Source organism: Nerophis lumbriciformis, linkage group LG07 (genome assembly GCF_033978685.3).
Source record: "Nerophis lumbriciformis linkage group LG07, RoL_Nlum_v2.1, whole genome shotgun sequence".
Lineage (NCBI taxonomy): Eukaryota > Metazoa > Chordata > Actinopteri > Syngnathiformes > Syngnathidae > Nerophis > Nerophis lumbriciformis.
Genome location: NC_084554.2, coordinates 37092266 through 37115970, shown reverse-complemented (window position 1 = coordinate 37115970; position 23705 = coordinate 37092266). Strand labels below are relative to the sequence as shown.

Genomic DNA, 23705 nt, shown 5'->3' with positions numbered 1-23705 from the left:
AACATTCCATGCTGAGTGGAGCACTTAGTACACAAAGATCTTTGTCGGTGCGTCACCTGCAGCCTTTCACTCCACCTCTGCACTTGTTTCTCCACCGAGTACCAGATCGCTTTTGACCTTCGGCCCAATTAGTGCAGGAGAAGGGGGCGGGGCACCATGGCCGCCCAATTACCCCCGCCAGCTGACACCCACGCTTGCTCGCATTATGCATTTTAAATGAGGAACTTTTGCCCCGGCAAAATGTGCTGCTGATTAGATGTCACCGCCCAGCGCTGTATAATATAATCGCCTCCTCTCTGTGTAGACATGCGGAAAATAATATTTTTATTGTAGAAAAATACACGAGTAATACCATCTTTCGGAGTAAATTGCATTAAATAATGACTTACAGGTCAGTAATACTGTGTGGAAAGTCTTATAAGAATTATAATATCCAACATATTAAAGCATATAGATCAAAAACCACAGCAGTGAAGCAATACATGACTGTTCATTTAAAAAAAAAAGACTATCTTCAGTGCAATATTATTATTTGTCTTGCCTTTTATGCTAGGATGCAAGAATCCTACTGGTTTTGAATGCACAAGGGAGCCGGAGTCAAAGGCTGTGTGCAAAGTACATTTGGTTTTCCTACCTTGAGCTGCAGTTTCCATGGTAACAAGGTGTATTGATTTTAAAAAAAGGTGTCCTCGTCCCCCCCGCCATACCAGGGGGACAGTCTCGCCCGGTAAGGTCTCGGACTGGAGGCAGGCTCCTCCTGGGTCCAAGACTCCAGTGAGCTGAGGGAACCAGCAGAAGACCCTGAGCCCTCGTACATGTAAGTCCTCAGGCAGTCAAAGGGGGGCGCGTAAGGGTCCTCGTCGGCCTCTTCCAGGCGGTCCAGGATGAACTGCCTGAAGACCTCGTCCTCGGGCCCGATGAGGTGAGACTGCCTGAGGGACATCCGGATGCTGGCCCGCATCTCTTCCATGACCAGCCTCCTGTCCCTCTTCCTGGGGTGTGGACGCAGCGGGACGGCGGCGCGCTGCTGGCACGGGGGCACGGGCACGCGGCCCCTGGCCTCCCCGTAGTAGAGCACCTTCTGGGACACGGTGTCGGGCAGCTCCAGCTCGCTCGCGTCCTTGTGGCCGGCCTTGTGTTTGCGCCTGTGCCGTCTCAGAAGCAGCATCAGGAGCGTCAGGGCTGCAGACGGTGGGACAGCAGGACAGTGAGACACCGACTGCAGACTGGAGGAACATGCCGGAAAAAATGAAGTACCGCCAGCAGCAATAATTTGGGCTGTTGGACACACTCAAGTAAAAGTAGTAAGCCGGTGTATTATACTAACTTCATATTTTGTATGATACAGCCATCATGGGATATTTACTTTGGGTGAAGAAAATGACGATACATGATGATATCAATGCAAGTAGTTAAAATTGTCGCTATAAAAGTTATTTCAAAAGAATCCTGCCCGGTTAAAACCTGCCCATTAAATTTAAAATATATAAATACAGTACACATGTGTACTTCAATGAGAAGCCGATTTGTCCTGTTAGTGTTTTTTAGGATACAAAAATACAGCATCATTTGTATTTTTGGGGGGATTTTTTTCAAAATCTTTAAAATGTACCAAATTAATATGTATTAATATATAAGTTATTACATAGTAATAGTGATATAGGTATACAGTAAATATATCAATATTTGTCCTTTGTGTTTTTATTGGACAAAAAAAAATTGTGTATTTAAATTAATTTCTTACCGATAATTATATTTATAAATATATACAGTCATGGTCAAAAGTTTACATACACTTGTGAAGAACATAATGTCATGGCTGTCTTGAGTTTCCAATAATTTATCCAACTCTTATCTTTTTGTGATAGAGTGATTGGAGCACATACTTGTTGGTCACAAAAAAACATTCATGAAGTTTGGTTCTTTTATGAATTTATTATGGGTCTACTGAAAATGTGACCAAATCTGCTAGGTCAAAAGTATACATACAGCAAACATATTGCTGGGTATTGTGGCCAAACATTTTTGTTTCATCTGATATCACATGGACAAAGATAACACCTTCTGGAGGAAAGTTCTGTGGTCAGATGAAACAAAAATTTAGCTTTTTGGCCACAATGCCCAGCAATATGTTTGGAGGAGAAAAGGTGAGGCCTTTAATCCCATGAACACCATTCCTACCATCAAGCGTGGTGGTGGTAGTAATATGATCTGGGCCTGTTTTACTGCCAATGGAACTGATGCTTTACAGAGAGTAAATGGGACAATGAAAAAGGAGGATTACCTCCAAATTATTCAGGACAACCTAAAATCATCAGCCCGTAGGTTGGGTCTTGGGCGCAGTTGGGTGTTCCAACAGGACAATTACCCCAAACACACGTCAAAAGTGGTAAAGGAATGGCTAAATCAGGCTAGAATTCAGGATTTAGAATGGCCTTCCCAAAGTCCTAACTTAAACGTATGGACAATGCTGAAGAAACAAGTTCATGTCAGAAAACCAACACATTTAGCTGAACTGCACCAATTTTGTCAAGAGGAGTGGTCCAAAAATTCAACCAGAAGCTTGTGGATGGCTACCAAAAGCGCCTTATTGCAGTGAAACTTGCCAAGGGACCCAGCAGATTTGCTCACATTTTCAGTAGACCCATAATACATTCAAAAAAGAACCAAACTTCATGAATGTTTTTTGTGACCAACAAGTATGTGCTCCAATCACTCTATCACAAAAAAATAAGAATTGTAGAAATTATTGGAAACTCAAGACAGCCATGACATTATGTTCTATACAAGTGTATGTAAACTTTTGACCACGACTGTAAATAGATATTAGTAAAAAAAAAAAAGAAGTTGATACATAGCAGTATTTATATTGATATGTAATACGGTAAATATATCAAGATTTGTCTTATTAGTGGTTGGATAAATTTATAATTTGTATTTTTTGTGTCATTTTTAAGAAATACATTATTTCAAACTCTACCAATAGTTATATGTACAAATATATCGATACTGTTAAAAAATAAAATTAATACATAGTTTTATTTAATACAGTAGAATATATCAAGTTTGTCCTATTAGTGTTTTTGGACAAAACATTGAATTTAAATTTTTTTGGCATATATTTTAAGAAATATTTAGAATGTACTATATCTATAAATATATAGATTGTGTTAAATAAGGAGTTATTGTAATATGTATATATTTGTATACACATATACATATATTTACATGTACATGTATGAATATGTATATAATATCTGTCATGTCTGTGTGATCATGTTTTTGTTTTGGTCATGTTCGGTTTTGTTTTTGGACTGTTTGTGCACTTTTGTTTTGTCACCATAGCAACCATTAGTTTTCACCTGTCACGTCACGCACCTGTTTCACGTTTTGAGTCACGCACCTGTTTTCGTTAATCATGTCTATAGTATTTAAGTTCATTGTTTTCAGTTTGTCATTCTGACGACATCCCGCATTTATGCTTCTGCACACTCTCCACACCCTTATGACCCTTGCTGCTCGTTTTTCATGCCGGTTCCATGCCAAGTAAGTTTTTGTTTATTAAGCCACAGTTAGTGTTTTTTGTTGTTCATAGTTTCTGCCTTTGTGCAAGTATTTGTTTTCATAGCCAAGTCGTTTCTCCACCACTGTGCCCGCTTTTCGTTCGTACTTTTTTGTAGTTATAGTGTTTAAATAAATCATGTATTCACCTTCACGCCACATCTGGTCCAATTCACTTGCACCTCGGGAGAACAAACCAAGCCATGGTCCCAGTCGTGACAAATCTGTCACGACTGAAAACAATGAACTTAAATACTATAGACATGATTAACGAAAACAGGTGCGTGACTCAAAACGAGAAACAGGTGCGTGACGTGACAGGTGAAAACTAATGGTTGCTATGGTGACAAAACAAAAGTGCACAAAAAGTCCAAAAACAAAACCGAACATGACCAAAACAAAAACATGATCACACAGACATGACAATATCATATATGTTTTATAAAATGCATATTTCATTTAATCTATGTCCCTCATGGAACCAATTAATGGACCCCAAGGTGTTTGAACCCAAATAAAAAGGTACATATGGACAAAAGTATTGGGACACATGACAGTGGAAGCAGGCCTTAATGGATTTGCTTTGTGCTTTTTCCACATACTTGAAAGAAGTACACTTGTCCAAATGTTTTGCTGAACTGAAAAATATAGAAGAGGCCTTGGTCCTAATGCTAAATGAAGAATTGATTGATAAACAGGTGAATACTTTTGTCCATATATGGTGTGTCTTAGTGGTGTAAAAAGCAGCAGGATCAAACTTCAAGAGCTTCAGTGTTCTACCTGTTTCTTTCCCTGGGATGTTAAAATGTGTTGCGGTTTGTTTGCTGCCACCTTCTCATCTGTCAGGGTGTTAGCATAGCAGGTACGGTCATTAATCTTTCATAGCGTGGGCGAGGGGACACCACCGAGCAGCCGAGGTCATAATGAAGCTCTTCACTATGCCGCAGACGTCGGCGTCCCGGGACGGCGGCGTGACGCCCGTCACACGGCTGCCAGCTCTCAGCATTGTGCGAGAGCATGTTAAAGTCTGTAAGGGGGGGACTTTCAGTAAAGGGGGTGTTTGTTAGTGAAAATCCCCGCTGTTAGCACATATGTTTGCGTACTTGCCACATTGTCGGGGAGGCGGGGCCGCTCTAGCTCAGCGGATCTGCTGGGAGAAAATACTTCCTTTACCAAACATCCTGCCAAGTTTGATCCTGGAGATATAGCTCAGTGGGTAAAATTAGTAATCAAGACACCGTGGTCCTCTTGCCGCCTCCGCCGTTGTTGTTTCTCTGAACATTCTCACTTCTCATTAGCGGAATCCTTTTCGGCTGCAAAAACAATCAATTCCGGGTTCACCTAGCTGGCTCTGCCGGCGTAAACAAAACATCGGCGACGACATTGTTCAGAAGAGATGAGGATGCAAGTCATGAAACATCACCTGGGGATGCTTTTCTATCAGCGCTTTGTCAAAGGCAGCTCACATCACAGATGGAGGGGAGTCGCGCCGGTGAGGTGGATGCAGAATCCTATTGTTTTCAGATCCATCTTTTACTTTTTGTCTGCAGCCTTGAATGTTTGCATTTTCTGTGTTTGTAGCAATATTGAAACTCATAATTGTATCCCTTCTGTAGTTTTTGAAAAATTTTCTTGTGTAAACACTGGTATAATGTATCAGTAGAGCCACTATTGGTTGTCGTTTTGACCGATTTTCGGACTATAAGGCGCACCTAAATAAAAGCTGCACCCACCTTTTGTACATTTATTGGCTGCACAAGTCTGTAAGCCTCAGGTGTACCCATTGAAACATGAAATATTTACACAGTCCTCATTCACAAATTTAACGAAGCCTGCCGGGCTCTTCATCCTTTGGCCTTTCGGAGGCCCGTTAGTTGTGTTGGATTTCCGTTTGGTGTGGCGGCTTTTTTCTATTTTGAAAAACCGTGTCGACCTTGTCCGGCATAGTGTGCATTTTGTCGTTTCTTCTCCTCGGCGAGGGTGAGTCCATAACTCGCTAAATGCAACTCCAAAAAGCGCAGAGTATAAAGCATGGGGGAAAAGTCGTAGCTTGTAATCCGTTTTTTTCACTACGGTAATAAATCACGGCAATCATTTGTTTTGTTAGCAGGATCACGCGATAAAACGGCACAATCGATATTTACAAAACTTTGTGGACAGTTAGCGTACATACCGAGATAACGCCTACTACATTTTGGTCAAAATTTAACCTTAAGTTTAACACAGGAATTTATTTGCACTATTTTGAGTGACTATACGAGATCAAAAGCGATGACGACTTGAAGATATACATCTAAACAGTTTTTCAGAAGATAAATTATGATTCTTTTGGAGAGATTGGGGCGTGGTTTCATTTGCAATTTTGTAAAAGTGACTGTACAGCAAAATTTACACCAAAGCATATCCAATACCTATTCCCTTGACCGCAGGGAAAACGACACAATCAATATGGTAAATGGGTTATACTTGTACAGCGCTTTTTTACCTTCAAGGTACTCAAAGCGCTTTGACACTATTTCCAAAGTCACACATTCACAGCAGGAGCTAACCAGCAAGAATGAAGTGTCTTGCCCAAGGACACAACGGACATGACTAGGATGGATGAAGCAGGGGATCGAACCAGGAACCCTCAGGTTGCTGGCACAGCCGCTCTACTAACCGAGCCAAGCCGTCTGATATTAATGAGACTCTGTGGAGAGTTAGCGAACATACTGAGACAATGCTACTACAGTTTGGGCAAAATCGGCCTTAAAATGGAGATACAGGATTGTATTCTCACTTTTTTTGAGGTCACTATAGGACAGGGGTCCCCAAACTACGGCCCGCGGGCCGGATCCGGCCCCCCAGCATCCAAAATCCTGCCCACAGGAAGTCCCAAGTAAATTTTTATTTATTTTTTTTTTTTTGTATTTATTTATTTTTTTTAATCTTTCCTTTCTAATCCATTTTTTACCGCTTGTTACTCTTGGTGTCTCCTAGCCGCTCAGGCAAATCATATTGTCTAAAAATGAATTTTCCCATCGATAACGTGACAATGTTAAATGTTGATGAACATCAATGTTAATTGACGTTAAATGACTAAACGGATTATAAAGACAATGTATATATATATATATATATATATATATATATATATATATATATATATATATACATACATATATACACATACATATATATATATATATATATATATATATATATATATATATATATATATATATATATTTAACCCATATATATATATATTTAACCCAATGCGGCCCCCGAGTCAAAAAGTTTGGGGACCCCTGCTATAGGAGATCACACTGCTACTCAAAAAATGCAAATAAACAAGAGTTGTCCTTCTTTTAAAAGAATAATCAGAAAAGTAAAAAAAAAAAAGGTTACTATATTGTTTTTTTGATGGAACCTATGAGGAATTTTGCCTTTTCTGACTTTTTATTGTTGGATGCAATGTTGGATACTTGTGTTACAACAATGCTAAAGCGTCAAATCAAGTACACAATGTTGTGACCGGGTGAATCTAATCTAATGTTTAAGAAGTTAATTTTTGGCTATAGTAAAAACAGAGCGGTGAAAACTTCAAGATATATATCTAAACAATGTGCTATTTCAAACGATAAATTATACTTTTGTCATTTGCAATCTGGGAACGCCTCCAAAAAAGGAATACCTTGCATACAGACTCAAAAAGTGGATTGTAAAAGTGACTTTGGAGCAAAATTTGCACCAAATAATAACCAATACATATAATCTAGACCACAAGAACTGTTTTAAATGTCGATGTTGACTGTTTTCAAACTACTTTTTAACTTCCATCATTTCCCAATCTTTGAACCCAGAGCTTTATGCAATGCTTCGGCTAATTTATGGATTTTTTTCTGGTTCACGAGCTTCACATGCTGCAAATAAATTTAGCTTTGTCACATCAGACCAGAGAAATTGCAGGAGGGGTCACAGTGGACCAATGAAATGCATCCATACATCCATTTTCTACTGCTTGTCCCTTTCGGGGTGGCGGGGGGTGCCGGAGCCTATCTCAGCTGCATTCTGGCGGAAGGCGGGTTACACCCTGGACAAGTCGCCACCTCGTCGCAGGGCCAACACAGATAGACAGACAACATTCACACTCACATTCACACACTAGGGCCAATTTAGTGTTGCCAATCAACCTATCCCCAGGTGCATGTTTTTGGAGGTGGGAGGAAGCCGGAGGGAACCCAAGCAGTCACGGGGAGAACATGCAAACTCCACACAGAAAGAATCGTTCACATTAAATCCAACTCACTCACATACCATGAATTGATTTACGTGGACCCCGACTTAAACAAGTTGAAAAACTTATTCGGGTGTTACCATTTAGTGGTCAATTGTACGGAATATGTACTGTACTGTGCAATCTACTAATAAAAGTTTGTTTCAATCAATCAATCAATCAATCAATCACACAATCATTCAGTTAGCCATTAAGCGCATGAGGGACTTACACTCCTCATTGGAGAAGAAACGACAAAATGCACAAGACGCAGCTCCAAAGCCGAAGCCCAGCCATCGAAAAAAGAAAAACCAACTCAGAGGGACTAAGCCTGACGTTTGTTAACACTGTGTAAATATTTAATGTTTCTATGTGAACACCAGTGTTGGGACTAACGCGTTACAAAGTAATGCGTTACTGTAACGCCGTTAGTTTCGGCGGTAACTAGTAATCTAACGCGTTATCTTTTATATTCAGTAACTCAGTTACCGTTACTACATGATGCGTTACTGCGTTATTTTACGTTATTTTTTATGTAGTATCGGCTAGAAACAGAAGATCGGAGTGTGTTTTATTGGAGCGCTGCGGTGGAAAAGAAGAGGCGTGCTTTGTGTGGGTGGGGGCGGGGGAGCTCCCAGACCGTAGTCGAGGAGCGCAGGGGAGACGTTCCTACAGGGCCTATGTACTTCGGGGCTAATAACCTTCACTTGTGGGTCTTTACAGCTGAGGGTGAATGACGATCCCGGCGGTTTGTTGCAACTTTGTGACTTTATTGGACGCAGCCATCCACCAAGCTAGAGCACCTGCACGCAGTCCCTCACCTCTCTCGCCCACTCACTCACTGACGTCACTCACCTCACATGCTGTCATATCTTAAAGGGCCACACACAAACACACACACATACGCTACTCTCATAACAACTAACATGACATCATGGTGAAGTCAGAAGTCGACTGTCTTAACATTCTCACTACTTTTCTTTTGTCGAGCACAAAGAAAATAACATTTTAGTTCAATGTAAGTTGTGTTCTGGATTAAAGATCCTATCGACTTAAAGTTAAAGTTAAAGTGTCATTATGTTGCAGCTATTTAAAATAGTTTTGTCAATTTGTTCTGGCCTGAAATAAATTGGCCCTTGGAAGCATATCTTTGTCTTTGTGTGTTGTATGTAGAGCACATTGCTTAGCAGAGTTCAGTGATGCAAATGAATGTCAAGTTGATAAACACATTGTATTATTCTCCAGTGCAATAAGAGTACTGAAATGAAGGCTAAAAGGGCATTAATGGGAGCCTTAAAAAAAAAGGGAAAAAAACCAAGTAACTAAATAGTTACTTTTCACAGTAACGCATTACTTTTTTGTGTAAGTAACTGAGTTACTTTTGAAATAACGTAACTAGTAACTGTAACTAATTACTGGTTTTCAGTAACTAACCCAACATTTGTGAACACCTGCAGCTTATAGGCTTGTGCGACCAATTTATGTACAAAATGAACTTTAGATGGGTGTGGCTTATATATTTAGGTATATTTAGCCCAAAATTTAGATAATCAAGGGTTGTCCTTCCAGCAGAAAATTATTCAACAAATGTAGAGAAAATATAATTTTTTTTTATCTTTAGCTGTATTCAAACAACTTTTTAACAATGTTATTTCAAGTTTTTTTAAATGAATTGTCTGTCTTTGCTCCATCCTTGTCTCTCACCCTCAAACTATTTTTAAAAAATGGTACGATCCAGTTGTTCTGTTATGCTAAGATAAACACAAATTGCACATTTTGACGCACTCACATAATTGAGAAACGTGGGACAAAAAATCCCCAGATGCCCTGTGGGCTACCTAGTGGTAATTTACCACTTTGCCAAATCATCAGAAACACCTGTACACTGTTACAGGCGCAGTAATAATGGACACATTGTTAAATGGTCATCTTTTGAGAGGCAGAATTGTATTGGAACCCCATTAGTGTGTGTACCTAATGAAGGGGCCAGTAAGTGCTCACCTGTGATAAGGACCAAGCACACCAGAAGCCCCACAAAGGTCTGCAGGCTGACTCCCATAGACAGGGCGAGGGCCTCCACACCCCCGGAGGGGCAGTGCCCGCCGGGCTGGCAGCTGCACACGCTGATTGTCAGCGTGGCGGTGCTGGACAGCGAAGGCGAGCCGCCGTCCGACACCACCACGGGGAGGAGGTAGCGGCTGCGGTCCTTGCGGGTGAACGTGCTCCTGCGTGCCACGATGCCGGCCGTGTTGTCTGGTGGCGAGAAGGGGGTAAGGGGGTCGAGCACTTCTCAGTCAGAGCGCTTAATAAAACATGTGCATGAGTGCTGATATTTTTAGTGGGGGTAAAAAATAAGCTTGAAGAAGTGAATAAACAGAACGTATTTGGAAAAAGCTCGGTGAAAGAAATGAAATATTCAGCGTGTGGAATATCGGTTTCGATACTTGGAATGAAAGCACACGGATGAAAGATTAGAGCTCCGACATTCCTTTCATGCACAACTTTGACTTCACAGCAAAATTGACTTTTTTTGTATGTGTGCAGCGTTTGTTGCGCTCGACGTTCATCTGATGACTTCGAGTGAAGCTTTCACACTCATTAGCACCAGTAAAGATGTGCACCAGTACTTGCAGCCCAGCTAAATTAATGGTTGTTTCATGCTTATGTGCAACAAAATGCTTCTATAACTCCAAAACCAAGAAAACTTTATACTGTAACTTATTTAATAAATGTCTCTATTAAATTAACCGCAGATTAGTCAACAACAAAATGATCTCCACAAGATGCCAGATGGACCCAATTTATTTTTAAATGCATTATATCCCGCCTTCTTACAGCCATTAGTACGTAATGATGTAAACTCTGCGCATACTGTACGCGCATCAGAGTGGGTGTCAGGTCTGAACGGCAGACTCATTTTATTTGGGCCAAAGAGCAATTTTTATTGATTTTTATTTAATATAATTAGAGGTTGTGCAAACATTTTAAACAGCTAATGGTAACATAAGCTAGTCGCTGTCAAACAGCCCTTTTAAAGGAGAGCGATACATTTTTTTTAAATTTTGCCAATCAAACACAATCCCTATGTAAGCAACAAAGCATATGTTTTTCTTATTTTTATGCATCATAATTCGTAAAAACAGCAAGTACAAGGTGGCCAACAATGCAGCTTAAAATGAGAAAAAATAGGTAAATATCACATGTTATTATTATAGTTCCTGTTACTACATTACATATATACTAGTGTTGTCCCGATACCAATATTTTGGTACTGGTACCAAAATGTATTTCGGTACTTTTCGATACTTTTCTAAATAAAGGGGACCACAAAAAATTGCAGTATTGGCTTTATTTTTTTTTTTAAATCTTACGGTACATTAAATATATGTTTCTTTTTACAAGTTTGTCCTTAAATAAAATAGTGAACATAGGCTCCTACTTTAGCTGCCTACATATGCAGTAACATATTGTGTCATTTATCAATCTATTATTTTGTCAAAATGATTAAGGACAAGTGGTAGAAAATGTATTATTAATCTACTTGTTTATTTACTGTTAATATCTGCTTACTTTCTCTTTTAACATTTTCTATCTACACTTCTGTTAAAATGTGATAATCATGTATTCTTCTGTTGTTTGATACTTTACATTAGTTTTGGGTCATACCACAAATTTAGGTATCAATCCGATACCAAGTCGTTACAGGATCATACATTGGTCATATTCAAAGTCCTCATGTGTCCAGGGACGTATTTCCTGAGTTTATAAACATAATATAAATTTAAAAAATGGAAAAAAGATTTTGTGACGATAAAAAAATTAGATGTAATTATAGTAGTATCAACTAGATACGCTCCTGTACTTGGTATCATTACAGTGGATGTCAGGTGTAGATCCACCAATGGTGTTTGTTTACATTTTGACGCCGATGAGCTACGGTGTGTAGTGAAGCATGTTTAGCTTTTCCTCGTCCTGCAGGGATGATACTTGTAAAAAACGTACTTTGTCGCCATGGAGGCGAGGATTAGTGATTTAGAAATCGCTAAAACACTGCAGACTGCGGATGGACTTTAGCTAGGCATGTCTTAAAGCACCTCTTCCTGAGGGCATTTCAGTGTTATAGTTTCACCTTTATCGTTAATTTTTAAGTCAAAATGCATCCGTTCTTCCTTTTCTGTCTACACACTGTGTCTGCTTGTAAGTACTCTGTGATTGTGTGCTGTCGAACATGCTCGTCTGCTCGTAAAACCAACAATGACACGACGTGACGACGACAGGGGGGCGGGGGGTGGTGTACCGGTACTTTTTAGAGGCGGTATAGTACCGAATATGATTAATTAGTATCGCGGTACTATACTAATACCGGTATACCGTACAACCCTAATATATACTTACTTATATACTTACTAATTTATTAAAAGTATACTTACAGTGTGTATAAAAAATTACGATGGAGGTTTTCGGATGTTTTCTAGAGCACTTTACAGGCGGAATAGAGCGACTTCAGTTGGCTCCATTGTTAGCTGACTTTTGCTGGCGTTTATCTGGGAGTTAGAATGCATAAAAAAAGGGAAAAAAAGTACTTGTGTCACATAAGGATTGTGAATGATAGGCAAAATTCCACAACATTGTTACAACATTGTTGCTGCATGTGGTCAAAGAGAGCTATGTTTTACTTTCCGCTTTCTCATGCATGTACATTTATTACATTGTCCTCTTTTCTATCTTATAAATGTCGTTACAATGTTGGATACTCAGGTTAAACAATGCCACAGCGTCAAATCATAAGATTCATGCATTTGAGTATTTAGCCGTGGATGCTTCTGAACGCTGTATGTTGGAGTCTGTTTTCTAACAGTGGGCAATTTGTGACATCACAGATTGACAGATGCACTAGAGAGGGCATTTCCAGGCCACCTCTCTCTGCTCTGCTCTCAAATGCCAATGCCTGGGGCCCCCAGTGTTATTCCTTCTTGTTCCATGCTGTCCCACCTGCTATGATATATATAAAATAAATATTTAAATTAAATATTTTATTCGTCTACAACATTTTACACGGGTCTGTTTTGTCAATATTAACCAGTAAGTACAAAATTGTTTTTTGGAGTATAAATATTTGGGATTTTGACACCAACCGCTAGGACTAGATCTGACCAATCTAAGTCTATGAGCACGAACTGATGAAGCCTACTCAAGACAAACCAAGCAGTCCAGTTGCGAATGATTGAACGCCCTGAGATGACAACGACCTGAATGAATGACAACCTTCATACACTATATTGCGAAAAGTATTTGGCCACCTGCCTTGACTCACATATAAACTTGAAGTGCCATCCCATTCCTAACCCATAGGGTTCAATATGATGTCGGTCCACATTTTGCAGCTATTACAGCTTCAATTTATCTGGGAAAGCTGTCCACAAGGTTGCGGAGTGTGTTTATAGGAATTTTCCACCATTCTTCCAAAAGCACATTGGTGAGGTCACACAGTGATGTTGGTCGCGAAGGCCTGGCTCTCAGTCTCCGTTCTAATTCATCCCAAAGTTGTTCTATCGCGTTCAGGTCAGGACTATGTGCAGGCCAGTCAAGTTCATCCACACCAGACTCTGTCATCCATGTCTTTATGGACCTTGCTTTGTGCACTGGTGCAGCTGCTCGGCCATGGAAACCCATTCCATGAAGCTCTCTGCGTACTGTACGTGGGCTAATTGGAAGGTCACATGAAGTTTGGAGCTCTGTAGAAACTGACTGTGCAGAAAGTCTGCGACTTCTTTGCACTATGCGCTTCAGCATCCGCTGACCCCTCTCTGTCAGTTTACGTGGCCTACCACTTCGCGGCTGAGTTGCTGTTGTTCCTAAACTCTTCCATTTTCTTATAATAAAGCCGACAGTTGACTTTGGAATATTTAGGAGTGAGGAAATTTCACGACTGGATTTGTTGCACAGGTGGCATCCTATGACAGTTCCACGCTGGAAATCACTGAGCTCCTGAGAGCGGCCCATTCTTTCACAAATGTTTGTAGAAACAGTCCCCATGCCTAAGTGCTTGATTTTATACACCTGTGGCCGGGCCAAGTGATTAGGACACCAGATTCTCATCATTTGGATGGGAGGCCAAATACTTTTGGCAATATAGTGTAGGTAAGACGAGAAAAGACAAAAAATTACAATTTGGTTTGAGGAAACACAAGATAAGGTAGGGTAAAGTATTGGTAGTGATCCAAAAATGGGCAGGTGCACCTAATGTTGTGACCAGTGAATCTATATTTTATTTACAAGGTTATTTAAAAAACATATATATAACAGTGATGTTCATCATCAAGATAAATATTTAACAGTGTACATTTTCAAAAGATACATTCTGATACTTTTGGAGAAAGTGGAGTGTGGTTTAATTTGCAATCTGGGAACGCGACCACACACGAACCGACTCAAAAAACGGGTTATAAATGTGAATGCTGAGCAAAATGTATGTGAAATTTTCACCAAAGCATATGCGATACATGTTATGTAGACCAGTGTTTTTCAACCAGTGCCGCGGCACACTAGTGTGCAGTGAGATATTGTCTGGTGTGCCGTGGGAAATTATGCAACTTCACCTAATTGGTGCAAAAAATATTATTTGCAAATCGATAATTATAATCTGCCGTTGTCTAGTGTCTGTGCTGTATAGAGATTGACAGGGTAACCATGTAATACTCCATGTCAGTAGGTGGCAGCAGGTAGTTTGTTGCTTTGTAGAAGTCGGAACGCGTCGAGGACGGTTTGTCGTGATCCCAATATGTAGAGCACAGCGGGAGACAGTGTGCAGGTAAAAAGTGCAGGTAAAAAGCGATGTTATGCTTAAACCTAAAATTAACAAACGGCAAGTCCCGCTAGGAAAAGGCACTGAAGCATACGGATGGCTAGGCAAAACGAAAGTAAAACTGAACTGGCTACAAAGTAAACAAAAACAGAATGCTGGACGACAGCAAAGACTTACAGTGTGTGTCCGTACATGACATGACAATCAACAATGTTCCCACAAAGAATGATAGCGCCCGCACAACTGAAATAGTCTTGTTTGCCAATACAAAGCAGGCAATAGCACTCAAAAGGAAGGCGTAAAGCTGCTGCAGGAAAACACCAACAAAACAGGAAGAGCCACCAAAATAACAGCGTAAGACAGGAACTAAAGCACTTAACACAGGAAAACAACAGCAAACTAAAAAAAAAAGACAACCTGGTTGAGTTTCATTTTTTAACGTTTCTGCGAGTGGTGTACCTCCGTATTTTTTCAATGAAAAAAATGTGCCTTGGCTCAAAAAGATGGTTGAAAAACACTGATGTAGACCACCAGGAAGTGTTTTAAATGTCGATTAAAATCATCATACGTTCCCTTTAAAATAAACTGTTTGTCATAAATCCTGCTATTGTTATGTGTACTGTACTGTTTGCAGTGACGTGCAGTCACTAGAGGCAGGTGAGGCAGGGCCTCACCTGCCATCATGGAATGAAAAAAAAAGTAAAAAGAAAAAAAAAAATTAAATTGTTATATGTATCCAGTGATTATACTATAAAGTTATTTTCCATTTAACTTCACCAGTTTTAGATTATTTTTATTCAAAATCGCTGAATTTTCACATTTGCCGTTCAAATACTGAGAAGAGACGGTGCGGTGAACAGCAGCCAGTTGAGGCACGTCACTCAGTGTATCTAATTCACAACTCCTCCAACACGAACATTATTGTTTTTGCACTTTTTGGCTTCTTATTAAATAACTTTTGTAACCTATTTTCATGGGCTTTCCTCTTTGTGATGTTAAGTTCCTGTTATGCGCTGTTATACAGTATATGCCTTGAGCTCTTATTTTGAAGGCGCTAAGAGCGGAAGTGATGTCACGTTGCGGAGGTTTTTGAAAGAAAGTAAATAAAGTGGTCCTCGTGTAAACTGGAGCCTCCGTGTTTGTTATTTTGTAGTTTCATACAGTATAGGCGACATTTATAAACCCTCGGTTACACTTTTTTAAATAGATTCAATCTTGCACGTGGAAAGTTTAAGTGAGGGCTTTAGTTGCGGCGCATGGACTTAATTTCTAAGTAAATGTAAGACCATAATAACGTCTTTTTTATTAAATGTGCTTTTTTGTGTGCTACAGTTTGTATGTGTAAAGTTAAAGTTAAGTTAAAGTACCAATGATTGTCACACACACACTAAGTGTAATGAAATTTGTCGTCTGCATTTGACCCATCCCCTTGATCACCCTCTGGGAGGTGAGGGGAGCAGTGGGCAGCAGCGGCGCCGCGCCTGGGAATCATTTTTGGTGATTTAACCCCCAATTCCAACCCTTGATGCTGAGTGCCAAGCAGGGAAGAATGCTGGTATGAGCTTTTAAACATAACCCGTTAACTGCTGCCAATCAAATGGTGAATAAGATACTCTTTAGGGTTCATATGTTTGTAAATCTGACTGTGATGAAATCAGTGCCTCACCAGCCATGAACCTCACCGCACGTCACTGACTGTTTGTAATGTAACGTGTAGATATGGGTCAAAGGTACCTTGGTTATCACGAATGGTAAAGTTGGGATTGATGTGTATGTCTGGAACCATGGAGAAGTAGAAGTGGTGACCCTCAGGGGGCTCGTCCGGGTCCACGGCGCTGAGCAGCTGGATGAGCTGGGAGGCACAAAGACATGTGGATCCTTACGATTCCCCTCCAATGTAGCGAGGGAAGCCACGGCGCAGTAAATCCCGGGCGTATCACCACATCATACGCATAGAGTACACACCTCCCCCGCCTGCGTCCCCTCACAGATATAGGGCTGGTAGAGGCCGGCCAGCCGCGGCGGATTGTCGTTGACGTCCAGCACCTTGATGGACGCCACAACCGTGGAGGACAAACGATGGTGCTCTGTGAGAGGAGTGAGTTATCGTAAAGTAAGACTTGACTAAGAGTAAAAAAGACTTACTGGCTTCCTTGGCGATGACGGTCAGATTGTGCCAGGTTGCCGTCTCGCGGTCCAAAGTCTTGGCGATGGTGATGGTTCCATTGAGAGGGTCCATTCGGAATGTCTTTGTGACGTCGCTACTTTTGTCTATGGAATATCTAGCAGGGAAATGACAATAATATTGAAATTATGACCCTGGAGAGGTGCAGTATTATCTCAAGGGACGATACTGCAGAAAGTACAGCTTGTAATGCAATACAGATTTACTATCCACTAGGGATGATGTTTGATAAGAAATTATCGAGTTCGAGCCTATTATCGAATCCTCTAATCGAACCGATTCCTTATCGATTCTCTTATCGAGTCCAGATAGGTTGTTGTATATGGAAAAAAAACACACATTATTTGGTTGAACAAAAGCTCACTTTTATTATATAAGAAAATATTTAATCTAATAAATGAATAATTATTGACTGTTACCCCCCTAAAAAAAATAAAATAAAATAAATAAATATTGACTGTCGTTACCCAAAGTATATTAACTGGGATTTTTCAGAAAAACAAATATATACAGTAACACAAAAACAACCTGTCTCTGTGATCACTATAGGTGTATAAATAATAATATAGTGTTAAATAAAATCAGTCCTTTGGGCACAAAACTGAAAATAATAAAACTGTCCAAATAGTGCACTTCTGCTGCTATTTGACATAACTGTTTGTTATGATGCTTTGACATTTTTGCACTTTATTTCTTTATTGAAAGAAAATTCTATGAAGAGAAAAGTTGTTTGCAAATGTGGTTACAATGCTAAAAAATGAAAAGTTAAAGCACAAAAAAAGAAATACACTTTGTTGAGTTAACATTATTTCTTTATAGGGGGAAATATGTTATGAGCTAGGGCAGTGTTTTTCAACCACTGTGCCGCGGCACACTAGTGTGCCGTGAGATACAGTCTGGTGTGCCGTGGGAGATGATCTAATTTGACATATTTGGGTTAAAACATTTTTTTGCAAAATGTAATTATAGTCTGCAAATGATGTGTTGTTGTTGAGTGTCTAGAGCACGGCAGTGTAACCGTGTAATACTCTTCCATATCGGTAGGTGGCAGCCGGTAGCTAATTGCTTTGTAAATGCAGGTTAAAAGGTGTCTTATGCTTAAACCAAAAATAAACAAAAGGTGAGTGCCTCTAAGAAAAGGCATTGAAGCTTAGGGAAGGCTATGCAGAACGAAAGTAAAACTGAACTGGCTACAAAGTAAACAAAAACAGAATGCTGGACGACAGCAAAGACTTACTGTGGAGCAAAGATGGCGTCCACAAAGTACATCCGAACATGACATGACAATCAACAATGTCCCCACAAAGAAGGATAAAAACAACTGAAATATTCTTGATTGCTAAAACAAAGTAGATGCGGGAAATATAAGATATGAAACTGCTACAGGAAAATACCAACAAAAGAGAAAAAGCCACCAAAATAGGAGCGCAAGACAAGAACTAAAACACTACACACAAGAAAACAGCAACAAACTCAATAAGTCAGGGTGTGATGTGACAGTACACCTACTTTGAGATAAGAACTATAGTGATGCATGCTTGGTTATGCTTTAAAGTCATATCCAACAATTGCGACAATGACTTTTTACTGTCAACTGAGTTTATGATTTCTGCTGGTGGTGTGCCTCCGGATTTTTTCAACGCAAAAAATGTGCCTTGGCTCAAAAAAGGTTGAAAAACACTGAGCTAGGGAATATAACAACTACACTACCCAGCATGCAACGGGAGTGACGAGCATGCGCGGTAGCCCCGAAAAGTGTTGTTGCATGTCGTCACCCGGTAGTTAAGAATGACGTTATGAGCACGCTGTGAAAGTAAACGTCAAGAACTCAGCCAACACGCCTCGTCTGCATTATTTATAATTAGACAGACAACACATATACAGTGTGATTTTGTTTTGTTTACAAGGAAAGAAAAACAAAAGTTAAAAAAGGGAGATCATGTCATATATATGTTGTATATATATGTATGTGCTGCGGTTGCTTTAAGAACGTTGCGACAGCTGCCGTAAAGGAGGTGCGTTGCTAGCCTGGTTGCTATGTTTCCGGTTGGTCGTAAAAGTTTTCGTCATGTGTTTGTACCCTGCTCAAATCTCTCAGTAAAGTTATTCATTGGATTATACTTTTTGTTTTGAACTTTATTACACCTTGGAGCGCTTTTTCCGGTCCATTGTTTTCCTGCTTTCGCTATCTGCGCCTAATGACTGAGCTACGTGACGTCATTTCTTGTGATGTCACACGGAGCATTTCTCGTTCCGAGGGATTCGAATAAAGAACCAACTCTTATTCTTTACTATAGTGGTCTCGATAACGTGTACCGGTTCTCAGAAAGGGATTCGAATCCTAGGACTCGGTTCTTTTCTTATCGAACAACCGGGAAAATCGGTTTCGAGTATCATCCCTACTATCCACTGAAAATGACGTAACATACAGCCATTATTCTCTAAAAAACTGGCAACACACGTGACTCAGTACTTTTATAGGCACCGCCCCAATTCCGTCGGTCGTACCGAGGAAGTACCGACGGAGGTAATGAAAACTGTAAAATCCAACGGTGCCATGTTTTGATACCTTTATTGCCCCTGCATCACATCAGGTTGCAGAATAAACACCGGCCCAATTACTTGGCGAGAAAACAAGTACTCAAGCAGCACCCTGAGTGGATTCAGTCAAACTGCTTCTAGGTAATGTTGCAATTTTCCATGCCAACAAAGCAAGTATGCCTCATAGAAAGCACTCAAACGTAAAGTAAGTCGCCACTTTTCCAAAATGTGCTAGCTTGTTGCTAATTTACATTGGCGTTTCCATATACTAACATGTACAACCACTAGCATTAGAGATTTTACATGGCGATTTCAAGACTTTCAAATTTGATAATGAAAACTACAACTAAGATGCACATTACCATGAAACAGCTGGTGTGTGATGAATACAATACTTACAGTATAACTGCTTTGTTGGGCACAAGATAAGACTACACTGGCACAATCAGCTTCATGGCGAAGACTCTTTCCTAGCTAGGCGACACAACTGCCATCTAACATCTTGCAATTGCAGCTGCACGCAAAAATATAAGGTTCTGGATCATTATTTGTCTCAAATTAATCGTTGTTGTCTCTCATGAAGTCTGCCATGATTAGTAGTGTTGTTGTTATTTGAGGAAATAGCAAACATTGCGTTGCATCTGTGAAATGTACAGTATACGCCATACGTTTTGTCCTACTAATTTCAGCGATTCTTGAACTCATTGTAGTTTGTTTACACGTGCAACTTTCTCCGATGCTGCCACAGAAACACGTGTTTTATGCCACTCATTCTTTGTCTCATTTGGTCCACCAAACGTTTAATGCTGTGCGTGAATGCACAAAGGGGAGCTTTGTTGATGTTATTGATTTGCTGGAGTGCTTATCAGGCATATTTGGTCAATGTATGGCTAATCAATGCTAACATGCTATTTAGGCTGGCTGTATGTACATATTCCGTCATTATGCTTCATTTGGAGGTACATTTGAGCTCATTTAATAGCCTTTACTTATGTCCTCTTTGTATTTAATTTATATTTGCATGTCTCATGACACATTATCTGTATGTTATATTGGCTGCATTTCTCATAGTTGTTTGTGTGCCATGTTGTTCCAGACCACAGCAAACGTTACCCAGCTTGCAAAGATTCTAATAAATCCATTAGAAGAAGACAGCCTGCAGTTTCCTTCAACTCGGACACACACATCTATACCTTTGGCCATTCCGAGCCAGTAATTTCCAGAAGTTAACTCATCCTTTGATAAGCCTCCATTTAACTAACCATTTCCAATGTTGCAAAAATGTGTAGAATAAAAGTTAAAATACAACATTTCTGTCAACGAAGATTCGCGCCAGCCTTTGATAGTAGGCTAATATAGCTAATATAGACACTTACATCATGTGTTGCCTTCATTATAACACTTATATAAGACTTTTAAAGTCATTTTGATAGTAGGCTAATATAGACACTTACATCATGTGTTGCCTTCATTATAACACTTATATAAGGCTTCTAATTTTTTGCGGCTCCAGACAGATTTTTTAAATTTATTTTTGGTTCAATAGGGCAGTGTTTTTCAACCTTTTTTGAGCCAAGGCACATTTTTCGCGTTAGAAAAATCCGGAGGCACACCACCAGCAGAAATCATTAAAAAACGAAACTCAGTTGAAAGTAAAAAGTCGTTGTCGCAATTGTTGGATATGACTTTAAACCATAACCAACCATGGATCAATATAGCTCTTGTCTCAAAGTAGGTGTACTGTCACCACCTGTCACATCACGCCGTGACTTATTTGGAGCTTTTTGCTGTTTTCCTGTGTGTAGTGTTTTAGTTCTTGTGTGGCACTCCTATTTTGGTGGCTTTTTCTCCTTTTTTGGTGTTTTCCTGTAGCAGTTTCATGTCTTCCTTTGAGCGATATTTCCCGCATCTACTTTGTTTTAGCAATCAAGAATATTTCAGTTGTTTTTATTCTTCTTTGTGGGGACATTGTTGATTGTCATGTCATGTTCGGATGTTCATTGTGGACGCCATCTTTGCTCCACAGTAAGTCTTTGCTGTCGTCCAGCATTCTGTTTTTGTTTACTTTGTAGCCAGTTCAGTTTTAGTTTTGTTCTGCATAGCCTTCCCTAAGCTTCAATGCCTTTTTTTAGGGGCACTCAACTTTTGTTTATTTTTGGTTTAAGCATTAGACACATTTATACCTGCACGCTGCCTCCCGCTGTTTCCGACATCTACAAAGCAATTAGCTACCGGCTGCCACCTACTGATATGGAAGAGTATTACACGATTACTCTGCCGAGCTCGAGACAGCCCCGACACTCAACAACAACACATAATTTGCAGACTATAATTACTGGTTTGCAAACAATATTTTTAACCCAAATAGGTGAAATTAGATCATCTCCCACGGCACACCAGACTGCATCTCGCGGCACAGTGGTTGAAAAACACTGCAATAGGGCTCTTTCAACATTTTGGGTTGCCGACCCCTGGCTTAGGGAGATGCTGCATGATTATTCCGTATTTAGTTTTTTTGTTACTTAACACTCACACATGAGTTTGTCACTCTGTCTCTAACAAATATGTCCACAAAATGTCCCCCTCGATGACGAGATTGGTGACAGCAGTGCAAACTAGCAGCATGATCACAGCATTAGTGAAATCATAACACATCGATAATGTGTTTTTACTGAGAATAAAAGTACACAAAGTAGTAAATCACATCAGCTCACTTTGCCGCAGAAAACAAGCCGAGCTGACAAGAGCAAACTGAATCATTTTTAGTGTAACTTCGGAAAGCATGCACGTATTAATCAAGGCGACAGCGTCACCAAAGGGACACTAATAGACGCCGGGCGCAGGATGATGTGCGGCGCCTGCCATCGGCAAGCTCGCCTCAGATGGACTCCAGGCGCCTCCCGCGCAAAAAACGTGCCTCCCTTGCAAATGACATCAAATCTCAATTCCGGGCGCCGCCTCGCCTCGCACGGCGCTTTATTACATTCCGGCGTCCAGGCCACGTCGCTTTGTGATAATACCACAACAGATAGAAAAGCCTGTGAGGTGTGAAGAAAAAAAAAATCATGATGATTTATTCAGCGGTCCTCATTTCCGACTAAACTAATGCGTGATAAATATGAGCGCGTACGGCGGATCCAGACATCAATGGTAAAAATGGATGCGGCGAGCCAGTGACACTATTTGGAATTGAACAATTTTTCACCGAGTGACATGACAGTTGGAGGAGATGGCCCAACCTGATGGGATCGTCGGCGGTGTCGGTGTCCCGGGCGCTGACGACTCCCACGGCGCTCCCCACGGCGGCGTTCTCGGTCACCTTCCACTCGTACGACGACGAGAGGAAGACGGGCGGCTCATTGACGTCATTCACCACGACCTTCAGCGTGGTCCTGTCCGTGAACTCGTCCAAGGGCAGGAAGGCGGTGTCCACCTGCTCATTGACGACCTCTGCTGCCATCACGTAGCGCCTCTTGGACTCGTAGTCCAACGGCTACGGCGAGAATTGAGGGAAAAACATCAATATCTGACATATTGATAATTAACCATATCAATATTTTGACCCGTTTTTCTAATATTTCATCATTGAATTGACGTTGAATAAAATATCAATATTGTAATTTACCGCATCATTACTTCTTGCAAATTACTGTATTTTTCGGAGTATAAGTCACCCCGGAGTATAAGTCGCACCGGCCAAAAATGCATAATAAAGAAGGAAAAAAACATATAAGTCGCACTGGAGTATAAGTCACATTATTTGGGGAAATTTATTTGATAAAACCCAACACCAAGAATAGACATTTGAAAGGCAATTTAAAATAAATAAAGAATAGTGAACAACAGGCTGAATAAGTGTACGTTATATGACGCATAAATAACCAACTGAGAACGTGCCTGGTATGTTAACGTGACATATTATGGTAAGAGTCATTCAAATAACTATAACATATAGATCATGCTATATGTTTACCAAACAATCTGTCACTCCTAATCGCTAAATCCCATGAAATCTTATACGTCTAGTATCTTACGTGAATGAGCTAAATAATATTATTTGATATTTTTTAAGGTAATGTGTTAATAATTTCACACAATAAGTCGCTCCTGAGTATAAGTCGCACCGGCCGAAAATGCATAACAAAGAAGGAAAAAAACATACATAAGTCGCACTGGAGTATAAGTCTCATTTTTTGGGGAAATTTATTTGATAAAACCCAACACCAAAAATAGACATTTGAAAGGCAATTTAAAATAAATAAAGAATAGTGAACAACAGGCTGAATAAGTGTACGTTATATGACGTAACGTAACATATTATGGTAAGAGTCATTCAAATAACTATAACATATATA

The 23705-nt window shown here is 40.1% G+C and overlaps 1 protein-coding gene across 1 annotated transcript in view; it reads right to left on the bottom strand.

The window, feature by feature from the left end:
* Positions 1-323: 323 nt before the first annotated feature.
* The window catches only part of cdh19 (cadherin 19, type 2), a 39470-nt gene continuing 16088 nt past the window's right edge, over positions 324-23705 (bottom strand). Inside the window, exons 7-12 of the mRNA XM_061965240.1 lie at positions 22590-22843; positions 16770-16906; positions 16590-16711; positions 16359-16476; positions 9821-10072; positions 324-1182 (exon numbers count right to left, since the gene is read on the bottom strand). Of these exons, the coding sequence (XP_061821224.1) occupies positions 674-1182; positions 9821-10072; positions 16359-16476; positions 16590-16711; positions 16770-16906; positions 22590-22843 (1392 nt within the window). The 3' untranslated portion in view covers positions 324-673. The remainder of the gene's footprint in view (positions 1183-9820; positions 10073-16358; positions 16477-16589; positions 16712-16769; positions 16907-22589; positions 22844-23705) is intronic.